General features: G+C 48.1%; 1 protein-coding gene across 1 annotated transcript in view; it reads left to right on the forward strand.

Annotated features, from left to right (window-relative positions):
* Window positions 1-26978, forward strand: part of ARFGEF2 (ARF guanine nucleotide exchange factor 2) — a 179760-nt gene that overhangs the window by 16122 nt on the left and 136660 nt on the right. The window contains exons 2-11 of the mRNA XM_075350644.1: window positions 12860-12890; window positions 12975-13098; window positions 16372-16518; window positions 17199-17378; window positions 17611-17779; window positions 18460-18705; window positions 18880-19007; window positions 19106-19239; window positions 19529-19763; window positions 19855-19954. Coding sequence (XP_075206759.1) covers window positions 12860-12890; window positions 12975-13098; window positions 16372-16518; window positions 17199-17378; window positions 17611-17779; window positions 18460-18705; window positions 18880-19007; window positions 19106-19239; window positions 19529-19763; window positions 19855-19954 — 1494 coding nt within the window. The remainder of the gene's footprint in view (window positions 1-12859; window positions 12891-12974; window positions 13099-16371; window positions 16519-17198; window positions 17379-17610; window positions 17780-18459; window positions 18706-18879; window positions 19008-19105; window positions 19240-19528; window positions 19764-19854; window positions 19955-26978) is intronic.

A 26978-nucleotide genomic window follows, 5' to 3' on the forward strand; every position in this document is an offset into this window, starting at 1 on the left:
GGGTTGACACTGTTGTACCCTCGGACTGCAGGGCAGCTTGAACTTGTTTGGATGTTAGTCGAGGTTCTTTATCCACCATCCGCATTCTTGCGTTGAAATCTCTCGTCATTTTTTCTTTTCCTTCCACATCTAGGGAGGTTAGCCACAGTGCCATGGGGTTTAAACTTCTTGATGACACTACGCACCGTAGACACAGAGGAACTTTCAGGTCTTTGGAGATGGACTTGTAGCCTTGAGATTGCTCATGCTGCCTCACAATTTGGATTCTCAAGTCCTCAGACAGTTCTTTGGTCTTCTTTCTTTTCTCCATGCTCAATGTGGTGCACACAAGGACACAGGACAGAGGTTGAGTCAACTTTAACCCCTTAGTGACGGAGCTAATTTTCACCTTAATGACCAGACCAAATTTTGCAATTCTGACCAGTGTCACTTTATGAGGTTATAACTCTAGAACGCTTCAACGGATCCCGGTGATTCTGAGATTGTTTTTTCGTCACATATTGGACTTCGTGTTAGTACCAAATTTAGGACAATATTTTTTGCGTTTATTTATGAAAAAAATTGAATATTGGCAAAAATTTTGAAAATTTTGCAATTTTCAACTTTTGAATTTTTATACCGTTAAACCAGAGATTTCTGTGACACAAAATAGTTAATAAATAACATTTCCCACTTATCTACTTTACATCAGACCAATTTTGGAAACAAAATTTTTTTTTGTTAGGAAGTTAGAGGGGTTCAAAGTTTATCAGCGATTTCTCATTTTTACATCAAAATTTACAAAACCATTTTTTTAGGGACCACATCACATTTGAAGTGACTTTGAGAGGCCTAGATGATAGAAAATACCCAAAAGTGACACCATTCTAAAAACTGCACCCCCCCAAAGTACTCAAAACCACGTTCAAGAAGTTTATTAACCCTTCAGGTGCTTCACATGAACAAAAGCAATGTGGAATGAAAAAAAAGCAAAAATTAAATTTTACCTAAAAATGTTGCTCTAACCCAAATTTCTTCAGCGCTCTATTGGGAGACCCAGACGATTGGGGTATAGCTACTGCCCTCTGGAGGCCACACAAAGCACTACATTAAAAGTGCAAGGCCCCTCCCCCTCTGGCTATACCCCCCCGTGGTATCACGGGTTCTCCAGTTTTAGCTTTGTGTGCGAAGGAGGTCAGACATTCCATGCATAGCTCCACAGATTTTAGTCAGCAGTAGCTGCTGACTGTTTCGGATGGAAGAAAAGAGGACACATATAGTGTCCCCAGCATGCTCCCTTCTCACCCCTGGATGGTGTTGTAAGGTTGAGGTACCTATTGCTGGTACAGGGCTGGAGCCTGACATGCTGTTTTCCTTCCACATCCCCTGGTAGGGCTCTGTGGAAGTGGGATCCTGCCGGCCTCTCAGCTCTGATGCCGGGCTCCATCCACAGACCCATTAGAACCTGATGGAGACGGAGCAGGAGTACGATCAGGGACAGGCCCTGCATCATACAGGTACTCTGTGTCCCCGGCAGGCACAGACACACTCCGGGCTGGCTGGGTGTTGTAGTGCGCCGGGGACCGCAACGTGGAGTTGGTGTCCCTACAGATTACTGGGGGATTGTTTGTGTTTGGGAACGCAGCGCCGACCCCCTCTGGACCGGGCGGCGCTGCTGTGACTTGTGGTGCGCCGGGGATCCGCCGTCCGCGCTTTTACGGCGGCGGCGGTTATAAATTTAGTCCCCGGCTTTTTGGGCCTAGGACGCCGGCAGCTCCGTTTCGTTCCCGCCCCCACCCTGTCATTCAGGGTAGGGGAGAGACGCTGTTCGCTAGCAGCGACGAGGGCTGGAGCCTGATTTACATGCTCCAGCCCTCTCACTTGGCACAGAGGGAAGCAGGCTTCCCGCTCTTGGCCAGGAACGCCCAGGGCCCGCCCCCCTTCCTCTCTCGAGACGCCGGCAGCCATTACATGCATGCCTGGCTGGAGGAAGGACGCAAGGCTCTGGGAGACCTGGACTAGGGGCTATCTGGCGACCACACACCCGCTTTTTAAGCGGGCGGTAAGCGATTTTTCTGTGCTGGTCCCTCTAGTGCCTCACTGTGTATCAGTGTACTGGGTACAGATATATAGTTATTGTATTACTTGCACTGTGAGGTGCGCTTCTGGCTGCATATCCCAGATCGCTCTGTGGAAGCAGCAACATGTCATCCTCAAAACGCAAGGCGGCCAAGGCAAAAAGGGCTGTGTATACTGCGTGTGCTGCATGTGGGGCTAATCTACCAGCAGGCTCCGATGACCCCCATTGTGTGCAATGCTCCGACCCGGTGCTGCTTCGCCAGCCGGAGTCAGGAGAGGTAGCGACCCAGGCTGAGACGCTTGTAAGTTCTGCCCCGGTGACAGGGACAGACTTTGCAGTTTTTGCAGATAATATGTCTGTATCTATGGCAAAAATCCTTGAGACCTTGCAATCTATGCATGGGGCTCAGTCTCTGGGCACGGCGAGGCCTCTGTCCTCAGGTCCCCCTTACTTGGAATGTATCCAGCCCACAGGGGGGTCCCCGGCTTCACAGGCCGAGGATTATGACTCAGATGATGGCCCCAGCCACCCTAAGCGAGCTCGCTGGGAAAGACCCTCGACGTCTTCACACTGCTCAGGGTCTCAGCGCAATCAGTCTCCCTGTGATGTGTCTGATGAGAGTGATCAGGAATCCACTCCTGGAACCCCTCTCAACCTGGATACCCCGGATGGGGATGCCATGGTAAACGACCTTATCTCAGCCATCAATAGGCTGTTGGATATTTCTCCCCCAGCCCCTTCAGCAGAAGAGGCGGCTGCGGAGCAGGAAAAGTTTCGTTTCCTTTATCCCAAGCGTAAATTGAGTGCTTTGTTAGATCACTCTGACTTCAGAGAATCAATCCAGAAGCACGACGCTCACCCAGAAAGGCGTTTCTCTAAACGATCTAAAGATACGCGTTTCCCTTTCCCCCCTGAGGTGGTCAAGCGCTGGACACAGTGTCCAAAGGTAGACCCCCCGATTTCCAAACTTGCAGCTAGATCCATAGTTGCAGTGGAGGATGGCGCTTCACTTAAAGATGCCAATGACAGACAGATGGACCTTTGGTTAAAATCTGTCTATGAAGCTATAGGCGCGTCGTTTGCTCCGGCATTCGCAGCCGTATGGGCACTCCAGGCTATTTCAGCTGGCTTAGCAAAAGTGGATGCTATCATGCATCCAACAGTGCCGCAAGTGGCGCACCTTACCACGCAGATGTCGGCGTTTGCGTCTTACGCTATCAATGCGGTCCTAGAATCTACCAGTCGCACCTCAATGGCGTCTGCCAATTCGGTAGTTTTGCGCAGAGCCTTGTGGTTAAAGGACTGGAAAGCAGATGCTGGTTCCAAAAAATGTTTAACCAGTTTGCCTTTGTCTAGAGAGAGACTGTTTGGCGAGCCATTGGCTGACATCATTAAGCAGTCCAAGGGTAAAGACTCCTCTTTACCACAACCCAGAACATCCAAACCTCAGCAGAAAAAGTGGCAGCAGAGGTTTCAGTCCTTTCGAGGTTCGGGCAAGACACCATTTACCTCGTCCAAAGGGACTCAGAGGACGCAAAGAAACTCAGATTCGTGGCGGACTCACACACGCCCCAAGAAAGCAAATGGAGGTACCGCTTCCAAAGCGGCTACCTCATGACTTCCAGCCCCCCCCCTCCGCATCGCCGGTCGGGGGCAGGCTCTCCCGCTTTTCCGGCATTTGGATGTCACAGGTCAAAGACCGGTGGGTGACGGACATTTTGTCTCGCGGGTACAGAATCGAGTTCAATTCTCGTCCTCCAGCTCGGTTCTTCAGAACCTCCCCACATCCAGACCGAGCAGATGCTCTGCTGCAGGCGGTGGATTCCCTAAAAGCGGAAGGAGTGGTTATCCCAGTCCCTCCTCAGGAACAAGGGCAAGGGTTTTACTCCAATCTCTTTGTGGTTCCAAAAAAGGACGGCTCGTTCCGTCCTGTTCTGGACCTAAAACGGCTCAACAAACATGTGCACGCCAGGAGGTTCCGGATGGAAACCCTCCGCTCTGTCATTGCCTCAATGTCCAGAGGAGACTTCCTTGCCTCAATAGACATCAAAGATGCTTATCTCCACGTGCCAATTGCTACAGAACATCAACGTTTTCTACGTTTTGTGATAGGAGACGACCATTTTCAGTTCGTAGCTCTTCCATTTGGTCTGGCGACAGCCCCACGGGTCTTCACCAAGGTCATGGCGGCGGTGGTAGCAGTCTTGCACTCTCAGGGACACTCGGTGATCCCTTACCTAGACGACTTATTGGTCAAAGCTCCCTCTCAGGAGGCATGTCAGCACAGCCTGAATGCTACGCTGGAGACTCTACAGTCTTTCGGATGGATCATCAACTTTCCAAAGTCGATCCTATCACCGACTCAGTCACTAACGTATCTTGGCATGGAGTTTCATACTCTAGCAGCGATAGTGAAGCTTCCGCTGGACAAGCAGCGGTCACTACAGACAGGGGTGCAATCTCTTCTGCAGGGCCAGTTGCATCCCTTGCGGCGCCTCATGCATTTCCTAGGGAAGATGGTGGCAGCCATGGAAGCAGTTCCCTTTGCGCAGTTTCATCTGCGCCCACTTCAATGGGACATTCTCCGCCAATGGGACGGGAAGTCAACGTCCCTGGACAGGAAAGTCTCGCTTTCCCAGACGGCCAAGGACTCTCTACAATGGTGGCTCCTTCCCACCTCATTATCTCAGGGAAGATCCTTCCTGCCCCCATCCTGGGCAGTAGTTACGACAGATGCGAGTCTGTCGGGGTGGGGAGCAGTGTTTCTCCACCACAGGGCTCAGGGGACGTGGACTCCGCAGGAGTCCACCCTTCAGATCAATGTTCTGGAAATCAGAGCAGTGTATCTTGCCCTACTGGCCTTCCAGCAGTGGCTGGAAGGAAAGCAGATCCGAATCCAATCGGACAACTCCACAGCGGTGGCATACATCAACCACCAAGGAGGGACGCGCAGTCGGCAAGCCTTCCAAGAAGTCCGGCGCATTCTAATGTGGGTGGAGGACAGAGCATCCACCATATCCGCGGTTCACATCCCAGGCGTAGAAAACTGGGAAGCAGACTTCCTCAGTCGCCAGGGCATGGACGCAGGGGAATGGTCCCTTCACCCGGACGTGTTTCAGGAAATCTGTCGCCGCTGGGGAGTGCCGGACGTCGACCTAATGGCATCCCGGCACAACAACAAGGTCCCGGCATTCATGGCGAGGTCGCGCGATCAAAGAGCTCTGGCGGCAGACGCCTTGGTTCAAGATTGGTCGCAGTTTCAGCTCCCTTACGTGTTTCCGCCTCTGGCGCTCTTGCCCAGAGTGCTACGCAAGATCAGATCCGAGTGCAGCCGCATCATACTCGTCGCTCCAAACTGGCCGAGGAGGTCGTGGTATCCGGATCTGTGGCATCTCACGATCGGTCGACCGTGGTCACTGCCAGACCGACCAGACTTACTGTCACAAGGGCCGTTTTTCCATCAGAATTCTGCGGCCCTGAACCTGACTGTGTGGCCATTGAGTCCTGGATCCTAGCATCTGCAGGATTATCTCAAGGAGTGATTGCCACAATGAGACAAGCTAGAAAGTCGAATTCTGCTAAGATCTACCACAGAACGTGGAAGATTTTCTTATCCTGGTGCTCGGCCCAGGGAGTGTCTCCCTGGCCATTTGCATTACCCAAGTTTCTTTCTTTCCTGCAATCGGGGTTAGAAAAGGGCTTGTCGCTCAGCTCCCTTAAAGGGCAAGTTTCGGCACTATCCGTGTTTTTTCAGAAGCGTCTAGCACGTCTTCCTAAGGTGCGCACGTTCCTGCAGGGGGTATGTCATATTGTGCCCCCGTACAAGCGACCGTTAGATCCATGGGATCTGAACAGGGTACTAGTTGCTCTCCAGAAGCCGCCCTTCGAGCCTCTGAAGGAAGTTTCCTTTTCTCGGCTGTCGCAGAAAGTGGCGTTTCTTGTTGCCATCACATCGCTTCGGCGAGTGTCTGAGCTGGCAGCTCTGTCATCCAAGGCTCCCTTCCTGGTGTTCCACCAGGACAAGGTTGTGCTGCGCCCCATTCCGGAGTTTCTTCCGAAGGTCGTATCCTCTTTTCATCTTAATCAGGATATTTCCTTGCCTTCTTTTTGCCCTCATCCGGTTCACCGGTATGAAAAGGACTTACGTTTGCTAGATCTGGTGAGAGCACTCAGAATCTACATTTCCCGCACGGCGCCCATACGCCGTTCCGATGCACTTTTTGTCCTTGACGCTGGTCCGCGCAAGGGGTTGCAGGCTTCTAAAGCCACCCTGGCTCGATGGATCAAAGAACCAATTCTTGAAGCCTACCGTTCTGCGGGGCTTCCGGTTCCTTCAGGGCTAAAAGCCCACTCAACCAGAGCCGTGGGTGCGTCCTGGGCATTACGTCACCAGGCTTCGGCTCAACAGGTGTGCCAGGCAGCTACCTGGTCCAGTCTGCACACTTTCACCAAGCATTATCAGGTGCATACCTATGCTTCGGCGGATGCCAGCTTAGGTAGAAGAGTCCTGCAGGCGGCAGTGACACCCCCATAGGGGAGGGCTGTTTTGCAGCTCTAACATGAGGTATTTATTTACCCACCCAGGGACAGCTTTTGGACGTCCCAATCGTCTGGGTCTCCCAATAGAGCGCTGAAGAAGAAGGGAATTTTGTTACTTACCGTAAATTCCTTTTCTTCTAGCTCTTATTGGGAGACCCAGCACCCGCCCTGTTGTCCTTCGGGATGTTTTTTTGTTGTTTGCGGGTACACATGTTGTTCATGTTGAACGGTTTTTCAGTTCTCCGATGTTATTCGGAGTTAATTTGTTTAAACCAGTTATTGGCTTCCTCCTTCTTGCTTTGGCACTAAAACTGGAGAACCCGTGATACCACGGGGGGGTATAGCCAGAGGGGGAGGGGCCTTGCACTTTTAATGTAGTGCTTTGTGTGGCCTCCAGAGGGCAGTAGCTATACCCCAATCGTCTGGGTCTCCCAATAAGAGCTAGAAGAAAAGGAATTTACGGTAAGTAACAAAATTCCCTTCTTATTCACTTTTAGAAGAAATAACACAACAAAATGGACCCCAAAACTTGTTCCCCACTTTCTTATGAACGCGCCAATACCCAACATGTGATCAGAAACCTCTGTTTGGACAAATGGGAGGGCTCGGAACAGAAGGAGCAATATTTGAATTTTGGAAAGCAAATTTGGCTGAAATAGATTGCGGGCACCATGTTGCATTTACAGGTCCGCTAAGGTACCTAAACAGAAGAAATCCCTCACAAGTGACACCATTTTGGAAACTAGACCCCTCAAGGATTCTATCTAGGGGTATAGTGAGCATTTTAGATCCACAGGTACTTCACAGATTTTGTTAACGTTACGTTGTCATATTGAAAATTTTAATAATTTTCTCAAAAATGTTGCTTTAGCATCAATTTTCTCACTTTTTCAAGAGGTAATTCCAAAAATTTGACCTCAAGGTTTGTTAACCACTTTTTTATGAGCGCGGTGATACCTCACATGTGGTCTGAAACCTTTGTTTGGACAAATGGGAGGGCTTGGAACGAAAGGGGCAATATTTGAATTTTGGAAAGGAAATTTGGCTGAAAAAGATTGCGGGCACCATGTCACATTTGGAGGACCCCTAAGGTACCTAAACAGCAGAAACCCCGCACAAGTGACCCCATTTTGGAAACTAGGCCCCTCAAGGAATTTATCTAGATGTTTGGTGAGTACCCTGAACCCCCAGGTGCTTCACAGAATTTTATAACGTTGAGCCATGAAAAAAAAAAAATAAAATTTTACCACAAAATTGTTATTTCAACCAGGTAGCTTTTTTTTTTACAAGAGTAAAAGGAAAATATTCAGCATAACATTTATTGTGCAATTTCTCCTGAGTTTGGCGATACCTTATATGTGGTGGAAATCAACTGTTTGGGTGCACAGCAGGGCTCGGAAGGGAAGGAGTGCCATTTGACTGCAAAATTGGCTGGAATCAATAGCGGACGCCAGGTTGCATTTGGAGAGCCCCTGAGGTGCCTAAACAGTGGCGGTCCCCCACAACTGACCCCATTCTGGAAACAAGACACCTCAAGGCTTTTATCTAGGTGTATAGTGAGCAGTTTGAATCCACGAATACTTGACAGATTTTGATAAGCTTAGGTTGCCATATTGAAAATTTTCATTTTTTTCACAAAAATGTTGCTTCAGCATCAAATTTCTCACTTTTTCAAGAGACAACAACAAACCGTGGACCCAACAGGTTGTTATCCAATGTCTTATGAGCACAGGGATACCCCACATGTGGCCAAAAACCTCTGTTTGGATAAATGGGAGGGCTTGGAATGGAAGGAGCACCATTTGAATTCTGGAAAAGTTGAAATAAATTGCGGGCACCATGTCACATTAGCAGGCCCCTTGGGTACCTATACATTCGAAACCCCCCACAAGTGACTCCATTTTGGAAACTGGATTTTATTCAGGAGTATAGTAGCATTTTGAATCCACAGGTACTTCACAAAAATGTTGCTGTAGCAACAAATGTCTCACTTTTAGGCTATGTGGCCATGATCCAGCGACACGGCGTCTAGTACACAGTGTCAGCCTCCTGCAGAGATGTGAGTGTTGTCCACGGGAGAACGCAGCTGCCCATGCCCACGATTTGGGTTCAGGCCGCTGTGGAGCTCTATGCTACCTGCAGAGAACACTCATCTCCGCAGCATAAATTGACATGCTGAGGCTCGGGAAGCTGCGCCACAGGTCGGTTTATGCTGCGGAGAAGAGAAGTACATTGGGCAAGCACATTGGGCATGGGATTTCTAAAAATCCTTCCACTGTGCTTCTACTGCACAATGCAGCGTTATGGACGCAGGGAAAACACTCTGCGCCCAAAACGCTGCAAATCCCGATTGTGGGCGCACAGCCTAAAATGCTACAATGGATGAATGGATAGATGTCAAACAAATATAACGTCCCACCCCCTGCATATTCTAAGCTGGCGCCCTTTAGTGCCTTTCATGTGGCACTAAAGGGTGCCTAGCCTTGTATTTAGCCCCCCAAAAAATTAATTAAAATAAACGACGTGGGGTCCCCCCTATTTTTGATAGCCAGCTAGGGTAAAGCAGACAGCTGTAGCCTGCAAACCACAGCTGACAGCTTCACCTTGGCTGGTGATCAATTTGGAGGGCTCCCCAGACGTTTTTTAAAAAAAAAAAAAAAAACGTGGGGTCCCCCCAAATTAGATCACCAGCCAAGGTGAAGCAGACAGCTGGGGTCTGGTATTCTCAGGGTGGGAAGAGCCATGGTTATTGGACTCTTCCCAGCCTAAAAATAGCAGGCCGCAGCCGCCCCAGAAGTGGCGCATCCATTAGATGCGCCAATCCTGGCGCTTCGCTCCAGCTCATCCCGCGCCCTGGTGCGGTGGCAGACGGGGTAATATATGGGGTTGATACCAGCTGTAATGTCACCTGGCATCAAGCCCTGGGGTTAGTGATGTCACGGCATCTGAACAGATACCCGACATCACTAACCCAGTCAAGAAATAGAAAAAAATAAAGACAAAAAAAAAATTTATTTGAAAAAAAACTCCCCGAAACATTCCTCTTTTACCAATTTATTGTAAATAAATAAATTTCGGTCGCTGTAATCCATTTTTGAGGTCCCACGCCGTCTCTGGATCTTCTAGAATATGGGGGGCACGTTCAGGGAACGTATCCCCCATTTTCTGGAAGAGCAAGCTCTCCATGAGCAGTGTGGGTGCAGTAATCTGAGAATACTGCACTCACACTGCCCCGGTCCAACCTAGGGCAGAGTGACCTGCAGTAACCTCATTCCAGAATATGAGGGGCACGCTCATAGAACGTACCCCCCATTTTCTGGAACAGCAGCCTCTCCATGTGAGGAGTGTGGCTGCAGATCACTGCACTCACCCTCCCCCGGTCCACAGTGGAGCCTGTGCATCAGCGACGTCAGCAGGATCCCTGCTTGCAGGGATCCAGCTGACAGCCGCTGTCTGCGCATGCGCCGCCAGCATTCAAGAGAAGGAGGCGGCGTGATCGCGGGGCCGGAGCACCAGCAGACAGGTAACGTATGACCGGGGGCTGGGGGGGTGACGGAGGGTGACGGGGGGACCTGGGGACAACTTTCTGCCGCATGTGACGTGTCACATGCGGCAGAAAGAGTAGGATGAATGCGGCCGCCATTTTCCACGCTCCGGAGGGGGGAGGGGGGAGGCGGCTCTGGAGAACCGGAGGGGGCTCCGGGGACCAGAGATCTCCGGTGTACCGGAGGAGGGGTCAGGGGGAGGACATTTCCCTCCGATCTGAAATGTTTGATCATTTCAGATCGGAGGGAAATGAATACAGAGCCGGCGGCGGCGGGAGTTTTCAGCGCGCGTCGGCGCCATCTTGGATTCTCCGGAGGGGGGGTAGGGGTGGTGGGGGGACTCTCCGGTACCGGGGGCTTTGGGGGCACTAGAGGATTATATTTATTTCTCATCTGACATGTTTGATCACGTCAGATGAGAAATAAATCAATTTTACCGGCCATTTTTTTTTTTTTTAATGTTGTCGCCGGTATACGGTGTATACCGGCGATCGCATTAACGGGGTCCAAAAAAAACACCCCGATTCATAATCTTGGGGGTCTCAGCTACCTCCGGTAGCTGAAACCCCCGAGATTTTTCGTCACTGGGGGGCGCTACAAGCTTTTTCCGGCCTGACGTCTCAAGACGTCGGAACAGAATAAGTACCCTGTTTTTCCGACGTCTTGAGACGTTAGGCCGTCGCTATGGGGTTAATCCATGTCAACTGGCTGCAAGTGTAATTTAGTTATTGCCAACACCTGTTAGGTGCCACAGGTAAGTTACAGGTGACGTTAATTACACAAATTAGAGAAGCATCACATGATTTTTCAAACAGTGCCAATACTTTTGTCCACCCCCTTTTTTATGTTTGGTGTGGAATTATATCCAATTTGGCTTTATGATCATTTTTTTTTTTTTCATTGAAGACAAATGAAATGAAGATAATAATACCAAAGAACTTGTGATTGCAATCATTTTCAAGAAGAAACTGAGTATTATCTGACAGAATTGCAGGGGTGCCAATACTTATGGCCAGCACTGTATGCCATCAAAGTCTATGAGAATCCTGACTTACTGTGCACATGTTGCTTCTTTTTTCCTTGCAGAAAAAAATCTGCAGCATGTCAATTTTTTCTGCATTATTCTTGCGTCTGCTATAATCCACTGCACTGCTCGAGGTCGATATGACTCTTCGCCTCACACACCATGTGTCGGCTGTGTAGCACAATTCTTAAGTTTGCTTTATAAATCCACACTCAACGTAGGACTTCCACACATTTCTTCTTGTTGATAGTGGTGGCAAGCCTGCTCCTCTACATTAATGTAAAGTTGGAGATGATCTCACTTCTCATCTAACATCACTTATCACATGTAGACGGTGAACACCTCTATAGTACTCTACATTTTTGTTATCAGATGTAGATGGAGGAGTCTTCCTTGCCTCTGACTCCCTTCATTGCAGAAAGTGTCCATAGTGGGCAGTCCTGTGGGTGATACAGGCCTGACTGAGGACTTTGTGTTGCTGTGAAGCTACGTGACTGAAGCTACCTGGTAATGAGCACAATCATTGCTCTGTATGTGTTTATCCTTTGCGGTTGTCTTCAGGCTAAGGACATAATTTGTCTCTGCACTATTCATTGATCGCATCTTGGTAAGGAGGTCAGATGAGGACAGTAATGTGACATGTTTTCTACCTTTTACAATATGTTGTCAGATCTACATCCACGTTGCTGATGTGTAGCACCCATAGGGCAAGGGGTTAAATGACTAATCACCGGGCCTGGTGATGTTGGGTCTGGGGGTGGCTCTTTCGCCCGGTTTCTTGGCCCCGAGGTGTACAATAAAGGAGGAGGTGGTGATGGATGATGGTGGAGGTTAATTTCGTGACGCCACATGCAGTGTGCGGCCAGGGAATAGCCACCGCTGCTGTCGCTGTCCTCCGGATCGGATGGTAGTAGCAGATAAGGTGTTTCTGCTCCCCACAGGTGGTGCGGGCCCCAGGGAGGATGATGAGGGGAGTAATGGCGGGCGAGCGAAGCGCGAGCTGGCGGCGCCGGGAATGACAGGTGGACACAGTTTCTGCGGGTTCCAGGTGTTGTTTTCTCACAGTTCTTTAAGTAACCCAGTTGCTACTTCCGAAGCACTGGCCACCGCTGTGATGGGCTCCAGCCGAGCAATTCGAGGTCACCGTCGGTGTTCCCACTGTGAGTCTTTTCTGGTCGGAGTCCCTCCAATCCCAGTGTATGTGGAATATGGAACGGGTTGCTGGTGTTTCCTGCACTCACCGCAGACCCTGGAACCCCGTGTAGCTGTAGAGACCCTGGACTGAGCTGGATACTCCAAGCCACAGGTCCTACGGCCCTCCCAGACGTTTGAGTAGAAGAAGATTGAACTGAGGTCCCAGGTGTGCGTCTCACCCAAAGCTGTGCCCAGGGCTAACTGTGAAGATGCTCCTTCCCTTTTCCCCAAGTGGTGCCCGCCCCCCAGGTGGCTGTCCCAGTAACCAGGAAAGTCCCATGCTTCATGATGGCCACCCCCCTATCTACCCCAGACCATCCCTCCCGTGGGAAGGCACCTGACTGTGTGTGGTTGTGAATGTGAGAATCGCCAGCGATTAACCTCTCCTTACCCGGGATGAGTACTACATCTTAAGGGAGATGCAGTAACCTGTGGCGACTGAAGCCTCAGGGGTGCCACACTTCCTTTTAACTATCTTTTATTTTATCTATTTTACAGATGAACTTAAAGCTGAATTAGAACCTCAAAAGTAAGTGTGACCTGTGCAGTGTGTTCCTTTTCCTCCCATGCAGCAGTATTTTTTTTTTCCTAATTTCCTTTCCACTTGTTTTAGGGATGAATCCGCTCCACCCCTTAAACCTAAATTCATAGAAGCTGATAGATATTTCCTCCCGTTTGAGTTGGCATGTCAGTTAAAGTCTCCTCGAGTGGTCAGCACGGCCCTGGACTGCTTGCAGGTACTTGGCACATGTGGGTGGGCAGGCATTGTGAAGCTGATATGGCACAACTTGTGCCAGTAGTTTAGCTGGTTAGAAGCATAGTTAAAGGGAAGGTGTAAAAAAAAAACAAACATTTTTTCAATAACTGAATAAATGGGAAGTATTAATGTTAGAAAATTTTCTTTAAATTTCTTTTTAATTGAGCAAAAATACTAAAAATAATTTTGAAAGTTTGATATTTTCCACTCTTAAACACTAGGGGGAGCAGCTGCTGAAATGTAGTGTACAACTAGCCTGGATTACAACTGCAGTTAAAGTGGGCAGAATCTGCTCTCATGTGTGTGATGTCACACCTCCCCTCCCCTTCTGGGTGTTTTCAAATAGATAAGGGAAGATGACATTTAGGATCCCAGTGCAGAGCCATTTTGTTGTTGACCGCAAAGTGAATCTAATGCAATGGGGAAAAAAAGTATTTAGTCAGCCACCAATTGTGCAAATTCTCCCACTTAAAAAGATGAGGCCTGTAATTGACATCACAGGTAGACCACAACTATGAGAGATAAAATGAGAAAAGAAATCCAGAAAATCACCTTCTCTGATTTGGGAAGAATTTTTTTGCAAATTATGGTGGAAAATAAGTATTTCGTCAATAACAAAAGTTCATCTCATTATTTTGTTATATATCCTTTGTTGACAATGACAGAGGTCAAATGTTTTCTGTAAGTCTTCACAAGGTTGGCACACACTGTTGTTGGTATGTTGGCCCATTCCTCCATGCAGATCTTCTCTAGAGCAGTGATGTTTTGGGCCTGTCGCTGGGCAATACGGACTTTCAACTCCCATGAAAGGTTTTCTATGGGGTTAAGATCTGGAGACTGGCTAGGCCACTCCAGGACCTTCATATGCTTCTTACAAAGCCACTCCTTCGTTGCCCTGGTGGTGTGCTTAGGATCATTATCATGTTGAAAGACCCAGCCACGTTTCATCTTCAATGCCCTTGCTGATGGAAGGAGGTTTGCACTCAAAATCTTACGATACATGGCCCCATTCATTCTTTCATGTACATGAATCAGTCGTCCTAGTCCCTTTGCAGAGAAAGAGCCCTGAAGCATGATGTTGCCACCCCCATGCTTCACAGTAGGTATGGTGTTTTTTTGGATGCTACTCCGCATTCTGTCTCCTCGAAACATCTCGAGTTGTGTTTCTACCAACAGTTCTACTTTGGTTTCATCAGACCATATGACATTCTCAAACTACTCTTCTGGATAATTCAAATGCTCTCTAGCAAACTTCAGACGGGCCCGGACATGTACTGGCTTAAGCAGGGGAACACATTTGGCATTGTAGGATCTGAGTCCCTGGCGGCGTAGTGTGTTACTAATTTTAGCTCTTGTTAAGGTGGTCCCAGCTCTATGCAGGTCATTCACTAGGTCCCCCTTGTGGTTCTGGGAATTTTGCTCATCCTTGTGATCATTTTGACCCCCATGGGGTGGAATCTTGCGTGGAGCCCCAGATCGAGGGAGATTCAGTGGTCTTGTATGTCTTCCATTTTCTTACTATTACTCCCACAGTTGATTTCATCACACCAACCTGCTTGCCTATTGCAGATTCAGTCTTCCCCAGCCTGATGCAGGGATACAATTTTGTTTCTGGTGTCCTTCCACAGTTCTTTGGTCTTCACCATAGGGGAGTTTGAAGTGTGACTGTTTGAGGTTGTGGACAGGTGTCTTTTATACTGATAACAACTTCAAACAGGTGCCATTACTACAGGTAATGAGTGGAGGACAGAGGAGCCTCTTAAAGAAGAAGTTACAGGTCTATGAGAGCCAGAAATCTTGCATGTTTTTAGATGACTAAATACTTATTTACCACCATATTTTGCAAAAAAATCTTGCCAAATCGGACAAGGTGATTTTCTGAATTTGTTTTCTCATTTTGTCTCTCATTGTTGTTGTCTACCTATGATGTGAATTACAGGCCTTTCTCATCTTTTTAAGTGGGAGAACTTGCACAATTGGTGGCTGACTAAATACTTTTTTTTCCCCCACTGTATGTCAAAAGTGTCACCAAGGACAGCTGGCATAGTGCTCCACTATTTACTGTGCCCCATTGTATACTATGCCCTATATACTCTGCCCCCATATTCTTGTGCCCCTTTATACTGTGCTCTGAGCGCTGCGAGGAGGAACTACCTAGACACTAGGCTGACAAGAGAAGCTGCTGAGAGCAGAGGTCCGAAGTAACATGCGGCGAGGAGGAGTGATCTGCAGCCTGAGCATGAGCCTGGCACTGCACTACAGAAGTCACGGCACGATCACCGCTCCCAGACGCATGCACTCACCTCAGACCTCGTACCTGGCAGCCTCTCCAGTCAGCCTGGTGTCTCGGCTGTTCCTCCTGATAGCGATCAGAGCAGTGAGGCGATCACTCAAGTAATGATCGGAGGCCCGAGGCGATCACTCAAGTAGTGATCGGAGGCCCGAGGCGATCACTCAAGGGGGGGGTCGGAGGCCCGAGGCGATCACTCAAGGGGGGGGTCGGAGGCCCGAGGCGATCACTCAAGGGGGGGTCGGAGGCCCGAGGCGATCACTCAAGGGGGGGGTCGGAGGCCCGAGGCGATCACTCAAGGGGGGGGTCGGAGGCCCGAGGCGATCACTCAAGGGGGGGGTCGGAGGCCCGAGGCGATCACTCAAGGGGGGGGGTCGGAGGCCCGAGGCGATCACTCAAGGGGGGGGCTGCGGTGATCGCAGGGCGACTTCCACAGCACAACCCTAGGATGAGCCGCAGATCACCGCCACTGTGCTCAGGGGGACAGAGCACACAGCCACACCGTAGGCGCTGTGTCCTCCAGAGAGATGGCGCCAGTCTCCTCCCAGAGCTGTGATCTGGACATCCCAGGGGGCGTGTCCAGGTCACAGCAGGGAGCAGCTACAGTGTAAGAGATGGTGTTGGACCCCGACTACTATCCCTTATAAATAGGGACTGTTGTATTTGAGGTGAGTAACTGTCGTTACACACAGCAAATCCAATATGGCAGCCCCCAGTGTTTAAGTAAAAATAGAATTAAATAAACAATTTAATTTTGTATTAAAAATAATTGATTCCATAATCACTATTAATACAAAAATTTAAAAAAACACGGCACCTTCTCTTTAACACCTCAATATTAGACTAGCTATGGAATAGATGCTTTTTCGTTGTGTGTATATCTGTCTCTGAGCATTTTTCTACTGTACGTTCATAGCGCTCCACGTTGTTGTTTGCCGATTATGCTATTTTCCTATCTTGTAGAAACTAATTGCTTATGGTCATATAACTGGCAACGCTCCAGATAAAGGCATTGCTGGGAAACGCCTCATTGATCGCATAGTGGACACCATCTGCAATTGTTTCCAGGGCCCTCAGACAGATGAGGGGGTGCAGCTCCAGATCATTAAGGTGAGACTTACAGCTTGTCTAAAAGAAAATGGGGGCTTCCTATCATATTACAGCTGTCTTTTTTTTTTTTTTTTTTCTTTTGTCTCAGAATCCTTTTCGTAGAAAGAAATCCAGAACTAGATTTTGTTCTTTTTTTTTATATTTTTTTTTTTTTTTGTGTTAATTATTTTGTTACATTACACCCCCATCCCCACTGTGACTGAACAATGCACCACAGTGAAGTCCACTCATGTGCTTGTAAACAAGTTGGGACTATCTTAAAAGGGTTGTCTATTAGTTTGACACGGTCAGGATTCTCTTCTACCGACTAAGGGACCTGGGGGTCATGTAACCATAAGGTCATACAGGTGACGGTACCTGCCTTTCCGAGCAGCAGGAGGACTCCGTATACCTTCTAAAGGGGTGAGCTGAACTTTGATTGTTCTTTTGTCATCTAACCATAAGTATGCAATAAGCATACCTCCAGCCACATTCCAACTAGACGTGTGTCGCCTCACTCACAGTCGTAATGTTGGAGGAATATGGATATCTGATACTTGTGGTCACATGACCACCAAACACCGAAGAATTCTGACACCGCAAACTGTACGCAACACGAGGATTCACAGGCCTGGACAACCCCTTTAAAAACATTGCATTTCATAACAATCACTGATTTATTATTTTTTTTTTTTGTCCAGGCTCTCCTAACTGTCGTCACCTCTCCGTACGTTGAGATCCATGAGGCCACCGTCCTGCAGACAGTGCGAACATGTTACAACATATACCTTGCCAGCAAAAACCTGGTGAACCAGACCACTGCCAAGGCCACGTTAACTCAGATGCTGAATGTCATCTTCACCCGCATGGAAACTCAGGCAGTAAGAGCTTAACGTGATTCCGGAGTTTATCAAAAATAGTATCAATGAAAAACTTTGTTTGCGTAGTGTAGTATTACCTGATTCTCAATACTAACGCCACAGCTAGAGCCTCTTACCGTTGGACCTACATAGTGACCCATGTAGGTCCAGTGCTCCTCACAAGTGTTGCGTAGATTCACATGAAGGTGATTGTTCCTTCTCTGTTACTGATGTATTTTCTGTATTCTTATAGGTCCATGAACATAAAGACTATACAAAACAGAAGCTTTATTCTCCTGCAGCTCACAAATTAATAGGCTCTCCAGCTACTGTATTCAGAAGAGGTAGCTATCCTCAGAGTGCACCACCAACACCTACGAGTGGCAGTGTCTCCAATGGTAGCCATCAAAGAGAAGACGAAGGTGAGCAGAGCATGTTCCATTATAGCCAGAACAGAGTTTATCGGAGGAACCTCCTAGTTGCAGCTGGTCAAGCGCTCAGAATGATACGTAGAAGCATTATGAGGCCAGTACATCGTAGAAAACAAGAATTTTAATACTGACGTAATTTGGTAGACCCCAAAGACAGCGCACTAAGGCACCCAGTAGTACAGGTCAGAGATGGTAGAGGAAGGATAAATCCAATAAAAACAAGGGGTCCCATTGGGGTCATTTAATCAAAGCTTTTATGCTAAAAAAGTTGCTTAAAATCATTTAAAAAGTAAAAAAAAATAAAATTGTGCAATGTGAAATTGCACAAACATTTTAAGGCTTTTTGTATCTTCATGCCACATTAGAATTAGCTGGAATGGGCGGAACTGGGAACTAGGCAGGACGGGGCGTGGCGCTACCTGCTCAGATCGTCAAAACTAAAGGCGTTTGGCATTGCAGAAATCCTCCTTGAGTTGCATTTCTAGCTTGGCACGTAGAGACATGCACCACTCAGAAGAGGCACCAAATTCATTAAGTGGTGTGCCATCTAAATGAATTTTGCGCCTCTTGTGCTCCATCAGGTTTGGCTTTACGCGAGTGTAACTAGGAATATATATTGCACAAGAAGTACATTAAGAGTTGCTATTACCATGTGGTTTTCTCTAATCTAGTGCTTAAGGAGCCACCAGCACCGGTACACGGGGCACTGGAGGTACCATCACAGATGGCAGTTGTACAGGAGATGCCAGCTCAGGTAGAAGCTGTGCGGGAGCTGCCAGCGGAGAAGGACATCGCAGACGAGATAGCAGCATCGGTGGAAGGGACGCAGGAGGTGCCAGCACAGGTGGATGCTGCCCATGAGCTGCCAGTACAGGTCGACAGAGCACTGGAACCGCCAAATGAACCTGATGCTCAAGGTAGGAGGATCCTTACTAATTTTTCCTTCAATGTTTTTTCATTAATTATGCAGCATCAGAAACATGGGGATTTGCTGTAGTGAAGGTGACATTTTAGAGTGGATGAATGTTATACAAATGACTGAAACTGCTGACATTGTAGCTTGTCTGATCTTCTATAATTTCCTTCCTCAGAGCCTCAAGAGAAAGTTACAGACAGTGTTCCTAGTGACTCTGAAACCGCCGATCTCCCACCACCTGGGAATTTCCACACTAATGGAATAGCAGATGACGGGCAGTCTGTGTCTTCCACGGATAATCTGGTATGGTGGCCCTTTTTGTGTATGGAGTGATATGCAGACAACATGTTTTCGTTGGATCACGGATCCAGTGTAATTTGATCTGTTTTCTTTTTTTTCAGGAGTCTGATTCCCTTCACGGCCAACACTCTGGTGCTAGATTTACACACATCTTACAAAAAGATGCTTTCTTAGTATTTCGCTCACTCTGTAAACTATCTATGAAGCCCCTGGGAGATGGACCTCCAGACCCTAAGTAAGTGAACTCCCGATCAGCCTGAAATTGGAGGCAGTCTACGTCACATAGCGGGCTCTTACTTAGGCTTTAAATATATGAAGGGTTGTGTGTTCAATCCCAAACAATACTGTGTCTAACTGTACACATCATAAGACATCCTCCATTAAATGTTCTTTTTCATAAATGTGTGCAAATGCCAATAGAATCTGACTTGTCCCCTAAATATGTCGTATATAATTTTGAACCATACATATTATATAATCTTTTTTTTTATAGGTTCGCACATGTGACTTTCTTTGTTTTGCAGGTCCCATGAGCTCCGTTCTAAGATCCTCTCCCTCCAGCTCCTGCTGTCAGTATTGCAGAATGCCGGCCCCATCTTTAGGACCCATGAAATGTTCATCAATGCAATCAAGCAATACCTCTGTGTAGCCTTATCAAAAAATGGGGTGTCCTCTGTACCCGATGTTTTTGAACTCTCCTTGGCCATATTCCTCAGCTTGCTGTCTAATTTCAAGATGCATCTAAAAATGCAGGTGGAGGTAAGTTGAAGCATGACATGCCCTCCGGTGCGGTCTTGGAGGGTTCCAATGTGCCCCCCCATCATTTATATTTTTTTCTTTCTTTTTAAAGGTATTTTTCAAAGAAATATTTTTGAACATATTAGAGACTTCATCAAGTTCTTTTGAGCACAAATGGATGGTGATACAGACCTTGACGAGGATTTGTGCAGGTAAAGGATAACTGGTGATCACCACCCTACGACCACAATGGTTTTCTAAGGGATTTTCTTTGTCGCTCCATTGGGAGACCCAGACAATTGGGTGTATAGGCTATGCCTCCGGAGGCATAGCCTATACACCCAATTGTCTGGGTCTCCCAATTGGAGCTAGAAGAAAAGGAATTTACGGTAAGTAAACAAAATTCCCTTCTTTCCTGTTTTCTGTTCAGAAGCTGACCGGTCCTCCGCTTACAAGGGGTGGGGGGCTCTTATTGCTTGACAATTTGGATGAGTGACATGGCTGCGCTACTGAACTATGCGCTCTTCCATGCTACTAACAGGCAGCTTTGCCAACTGAAAGTGGCTGGATGCAGTGATCTGGCCTGCTTCATAGAAGTCTTTACAAGTATGTACTTATTGCCTATTAATCCGGCCACCTCTGATAGACTGCAGCAGTGGCTGATAACCAAGTAAGGAGGCGTAAACTGAGTAAAATTTCCTCTGTTCTTGAGAATCGCAAACTTGCTTGTTTTTTAAAATGACTTTAAGTTGTGGGCACCCAGGGTATTTTTAGTATTTAAAATATATATGCACCGAACGCTGAACAAGGACCTTTCTTTGAATATATTACCAACAAGATTTTAATGTATGGGGAGCACAATAAAATAGTGGGAGGAGACTTTAACGCAGTGGTGTCTCCGGCGTAACACAGGAGTAAAGGACAACAGGGGAGGGGAAGGGACACTTAGAAAAATACTACGCACAACGATCTTACACGACTGTTGGAGAGTCCATCATCCACAAGAAAGAGCGTTTACCCACTATTCTCATCCACACGATTCGTAGTTACGGATTGACCTTCTGTTAATAAGCGAGAACTTGATGCGAAGGGTGGAAGAGGTAGATATAGCAAATATAGTTATTTCGGACCATAGTCCAGTAGTGGTCACGATAGTGGATAAGTCCAGCGAGGACAAGATTTTATATGTCGTTTCCCCACATTCCTAGCATCAGATGAAAATTTCCACAAAGTCATGTGAGAATGGTGGGTGGAATACACTATGACAAACAAGGAACATGAAAAAGCGACAATGTTGTATTGGGAAGCAGCAAAAGCCGTTTTGAGAGGGAAAATAATAGGATACACGACTAAGGCAAAGAAACAGGCACATGTAAAATTTCAGGAAGCTAGTCAGATGGTGAAAGATGCATACACAAATTTTCTGGAGAAGCCATTTAAGGGTGCTAAGATAAAATGGGTGGAGGCGAAAAGAAGTTTTGAGGACTGGGTAGAAAAGAAAGAGCTTATATATAGGACCCAACAAGAGGCAGAACTGAATCGGTTTGGGAACAAGGCAGGGAAGCTACTGGCTAATTTGGCAAGGGGACGACGACAGAGGGCACATATCATGGCACTAAAGAATACAGTGGGGAAGATAACGACAAACCCCAAGGAAATAAACGATATTCTGGGAGATTTCTATGAGGGGTTATATAAAGAAGAAGGTACAAGTGATAGAACAGAAGGGAGAGAGTGGCTAGAGGGTACTACAATGCCCAAGCTTACAGAGGAAACTTTACAAGCCCTGAACAGGGAAGTGACGGAGGAAGAAGAAGTATTAGCAGTCATAGGAGAGTTACACACGACAAAAGCTCCAGGCCCAGATGGTTACACTGGGAATTTTTATAAAATTATGAAGGAACAAATTTCACCTATATTAACCGAGGTATTTAACAGAATTCTGGGAGGGGAACGAATTTCAGATACTTTAAATACAGCTTACATTAACCTGATCCCAAAAGAAGGTAAAAATTTAGAGGACCCATCAAGTTATAGGCCCATTTCACTAATAAATCAAGATTTAAAAATTCTGGCTAAATTAATGGCGAATAGATTAGCAATGGTGTTACCAGACATTGTAGATTCTCCCCAAGCAGGTTTTGTCAAGGGACGCTCGGTGGTGACAAACATTAGAAAAGTAATGTTAGCAATAAATGTTATAAAGCAAAGAAAGGAGGGGGGGAAGGGGAAGACTCCAGCCTTGATCACCTTAGATGCAGAGAAAGCTTTTGACAATGTGAGGTGGTCATAGCTGGAATTGGTGCTAGATCGAATGGGACTGCAAGGGGCTTTTAGGAATTTCGTACAGGTCATCTACACGAACCCCAAGGCAAGAGTAAATACCCCGGGATTTCTTTCAAAGACATTTTCATTGATGAAGGGAACCAGACAAGGGTGCCCGTTGTCATCTCTATTATTTAACTTAGCAATTGAACCACTGGCTAGACGTTTGAATGAAGGAAAGTGGTTTGATGGAATTAAAATAGCAGGGAAATCGGTATACTCTGCTTTATTTGCCGACGACATAATTTTGTTTGTGAGCAAACCTAAAATAAAATTGAATGGAGTTTTGCAACAAATTGAGCGGTTTGGAAGATTGGCAGGGTTTAGACTTAATAAGAACAAATGTGAGATTCTCTTCTTGGAGGGAAAAAGGGAGGCAGAAGAAAGAAGGGAATTTTGTTTACTTACCGTAAATTCCTTTTCTTCTAGCTCCAATTGGGAGACCCAGACAATTGGTGTATAGCTATTGCCTCCGGAGGCCACACAAAGTATTACACTCAAAAGTGTAAGGCCCCTCCCCTTCTGGCTATACACCCCCAGTGTGATCACTGGCTCATCAGTTTTAGTGCCAAAGCAAGAAGGAGGAAAGCCAATAACAGGTTTAAGGACCAATTCAATCCGAGGAACATCGGAGAACTGAAACCATTCCACATTAACAACATGTGTACCCGAAAAAACCGAAAAAACCCCCGAGAAAACAGGGCGGGTGCTGGGTCTCCCAATTGGAGCTAGAAGAAAAGGAATTTACGGTAAGTAAACAAAATTCCCTTCTTCTTTGTCGCTCCATTGGGAGACCCAGACAATTGGGATGTCCAAAAGCAATCCCTGGGTGGGTAAAAGAATACCTCATGATAGGGCCGTCAAACGGCCCTCTCCTACAGGTGGCCAACCGCCGCCTGAATGACTTATCTACCTAGGCTGGCGTCTGCCGAAGCGTAGGTATGCATCTGAAAATGCCTGGTAAAAGTAAGTAGACTCGACCAGGTGGGTGCCTGACACACCTGCTGAGCCGTAGCCTGGTGCCGTAATGCCCAGGACGCACCCACGGCTCTGGTAGAATGGGCCTTCAGCCCTGAAGGAACCGGAAGCCCAGTAGAACTGTAGGTTTCAAGAATTGGTTCCTCGATCCTCCGAGCCAGGGTGGATCTGGAAGCTTGCGACTCTTTACGCCGACCAGCGACAAGGACAAGAGTGCATCCGTGTAGAACCTGAGTGCTCTCACCAGATCCAACAGCTGCAAATCTTTCTGAAGTTGGTGGACTGGATGAGGACACAAAGAAGGTGAGGTGATATCTTGATTGAGATGAGAGTGGGATACCACCTTATGGAGAAATCCCGGAATCGGGCGCAGAACTACCTTGTCCTGGTAAAGGACCAGGAAGTAAGATTTGTATGAGAGCGTTACTAGCTCGAAAACTTCTCCTAAGAGCCGTGACCGTACTAGAGAGGCCACTTCCCGTGAAAGGTGGGAAAGGGAAAATCTTTCCTAGGCTCGAAAGGCGGCTTCTTAAGAGCAATTAGAACCTTGTTCAGATCCCAGGGCTCTAACGGCCGCTTGTACGGAGTGCTGAGAAGACAAACTCCCTGCAGGAACGTGCGTACCTGCGGAAGTCGTGCTAGGCGTTTCTGAAAAAATACAGATAGCGCTGAGACTTGTCCCGAGAGGGAGCTGAGCGACAACCCATTTTCCAACCTAGATTGCAGGAAGGAAGGAAACATAGACGATGGAACCGGCTTGGGAGAAACCCCTTGAGCCGAGTACCCAGATAAGAATATCTTCCACATCCTGTGGTCAATCTTGGCGGACGTTGGTATCCTAGTCTGTCCCATGGTGGCAACCACGTCCTGAGATAATCCTGAAGAAGCAAGGCTCCAGGACTCAATGCCACACCGTCAGGTTGAGGGTCGCAGAATTCAACTGGAAAAATGGAAAAATGGCCCTTGAGACAGCAAGTCTGATCGGTCTGGTAGTGCCTCCGGTTGGCCCACCGTGAGGTACCACCGATTCGAGTACCACGTCATCCTCGGCCAATGGAGCGAAGAGGATGGCGCGGCGGCAGTCGGGCCTGAACTTGCGCAGCACTCTGGGCAACAATGCCAGCGGCGTGACCCATAAGGTAGCTAGAACTGCGACCAATGCTGAACTAAGGCGTTCGCCGCCAGAGATCGAAGATTGTGAGACCGTGCCATGAAGCCGGGACGATGTTGTTGTGCCGTGACGCCATTAGGTCGACGTCCGGCATCTGTCAGCGGCGACAGATCTTGAGGAGACCATACGCCTGCGTCCATACCCTGGCGACTGAGGAAGTCTGTTTCCCAGTCTTCCCCTGGGATGTGAACTGAGGATACGGTGAATGCCGTGCCTTCCACCCACGTCAGAATCTGCCGGATTTCCTGGAAGGCTTGCCGGCTGCGTGTTCTTCCTTGGTGGTAAATGTATGCCACCGCTGTGGAGTTGTCCGATTGAATTCGGATTTGCTTGCTTTCCAGCCACTGCTGGAAGGCTAGTCGAGCAAGATACACTGCTCTGTTTTCCAGAACATTGATCTGAAGGTTGGATTATTTCTGAGTCCAAGTACCTTGAGCCCTGTGGTGGAGAAAAACTGCTCCCCACCCTGATAGACTCACGTCTGTCGTAACTACCACCCAGGATGGGAGTAGGAAGGACCTTGGGAAGTACATGAGGCGTCTCAATGTGTGCGACTGGTCCTTAAAGGAGAGATTGTAGCCTTGTCTGTAGTGAACGCTGTTGATTTAGCGTAAGCTTCACTATCGCTGAGAGAGTATGAAACTCCATGCCTAGATATGGTAGCGATTGGGTCAGGGTCGGATCTGACATTGAAAGTTGATGATCCACCCAAAACTCTGGAGAGTCTCCAGCGCAACATACGGGCAGTGTTCCCTAAGAGGGTGCCTTGACCAGGAAATCGTCCAAATACGGGATCACAGAGTGACCTTGAGAGTGCAGAACTGTCACTACTGCTGCCATGAACTTGGCGAAGACCCGTGGGGCTGTCGCCAGCAGGAAGGAAGAGTTACGAACAGAAGGTGTTCGTTTCCTATAACGAAGCGCAGAAACGCTGGTGCTCTGGATCAATCTGCACGTGGAGATAAGCATCCTGTCTATTGATGCTAGGAAACCTCCTTGGGACATTGAGGCGATGACGGAGCGGAGTATTCCATCCAGAACCGCCTGGTGCTCACGAGCTTGGTGAGCCGTTTTAGATCCAGAACGGGACGGAACGACCCGTCCTTTTTTGGCACCCGAAATAAATTGGGGCAAAAACCGTGACCTTGGTCCTGAAGAGAAACGTAGTCACCACTCCTTCTGCCTATAAAGTGCCCATCGTTTGCAGAAGCGCAACGGCTCGGCCGGGAGGTGGAGAAGTTCTGAAGAATCGAGTTGGAGGACGAACTAAACTCTATCCTGTACCCGTGAGACAGAATGTCTCTCCCCCAACGGCCATTGACCTATGGCAGTTAAATATCGCCAAGGCGGGAGAGCCTGCTACCGAGCGCGGATGCGAAGAGAGGAGGCTGCAAGTCCTGAGGAAGCCGCCTTGGAAGCGGGTTTTCAGACTGTCTGTTTTGGGCGTGACTGAGCCCGCCACGAATCTGAGCTCCTCTGATCTTTTTGAGTCCTTTTGGACGCGGGGACCCCTGCTCTGTTGGGGTTTGTTTGTCTGGGCTGAGGTAAGGATGAATCTTTACCCTTGGAGTGTTTAATGATTTCATCCAAACGCCCACCAAACAGGCGTTCCGCAGAAAAAAACAAACTGGTTAAGTACTTTTTTGGAAGCAAAATCTGCCTTCCATTCACTTAACGACCAGGGTCTGCGTAAAAACACGGAGTGAGCAGACGCCTCTGTCGTACGGCTCGTAGAGTGTAGGACAGGCGTGATCGCGTAAGACGCAAATGCAAACATTTGAGAGGTTAAGGATGCCACCTGCGGTACAGATGTACGTGTGACTGTGTCCATCTGTGTAAGACAAGCTGAAATGGCTTGGAGTGCCTCTATGGCTGCGAATGCTGGAGCCAACGGCGCGCCTACAGCCTCATAGGTGGATTTCGACCAGAGATCCATCTGTCTGTCAGCGGCATCTGTAAGTGGAACCCCATCTTCCACTGCAATTATGGATCTAGCCACAAGCCTGGAGAGTGGAGGATGTGCCTTGGGACACTGGGTCCAGCCCTTGACCACGTCAGGGGCAGGGATAACGTGTATCCTAAGCCGCTTGGAGAAGCGCTTATCTGGATAAGCGTGGTGTTTTTGGACTATCTCTCTGAAGGCAGAGTGGTCCAGAAAAATACCTAATTTACGCTTGGGATACCTGAAATAGAATTTCTCCTGCCGTACAGCTGGCTCCTTCACAGGAGGAGCTGAGGGAGAAATGACCAACATTCTATTGATGGACGCTATAAGATAATACACTATGGCGTCCCCATCAGGTGTACCGAGATTGAGAGCGGTCTCAGGATAAGACTCCTGAGCAGCTATCTCCGCTTCAGCACCCAGAGAGTCCACCTGCGGGACCCTGACCAGTGCGATGAAACTGAGGGCCGCTCAGCGAGCCCGCTTAGGCTGTCTGGGACTGTCGTCCGTGTCAGAGCCGTGACTCTGGGATGCACGTGACCCCCCCGGAGCTGTAATTGTTCACACTGAGGGGGACCATGGATCAATGATTCAACAGTGCTCATGGTGTGAGAGACTTGTCTGGACTGCAAGGCTTCTAGTATCACAGCCATAGTCTCAGAAAATCTGTCAGTAAACACTGCAGACTTCATCCCCAGCCTCTGGATCATTAGCAGAGACTCCGGCTGAGTTGCATACAATGGGGGTGTATGTAACCTGCCGGCCATATAGCCGTACCTGCTGTACCGGCTGCATGGAAAACATGTGCTTCTGCACC

The sequence above is a fragment of the Anomaloglossus baeobatrachus genome, chromosome 5 (assembly GCF_048569485.1).
Source record: "Anomaloglossus baeobatrachus isolate aAnoBae1 chromosome 5, aAnoBae1.hap1, whole genome shotgun sequence".
Taxonomy (NCBI): domain Eukaryota; kingdom Metazoa; phylum Chordata; class Amphibia; order Anura; family Aromobatidae; genus Anomaloglossus; species Anomaloglossus baeobatrachus.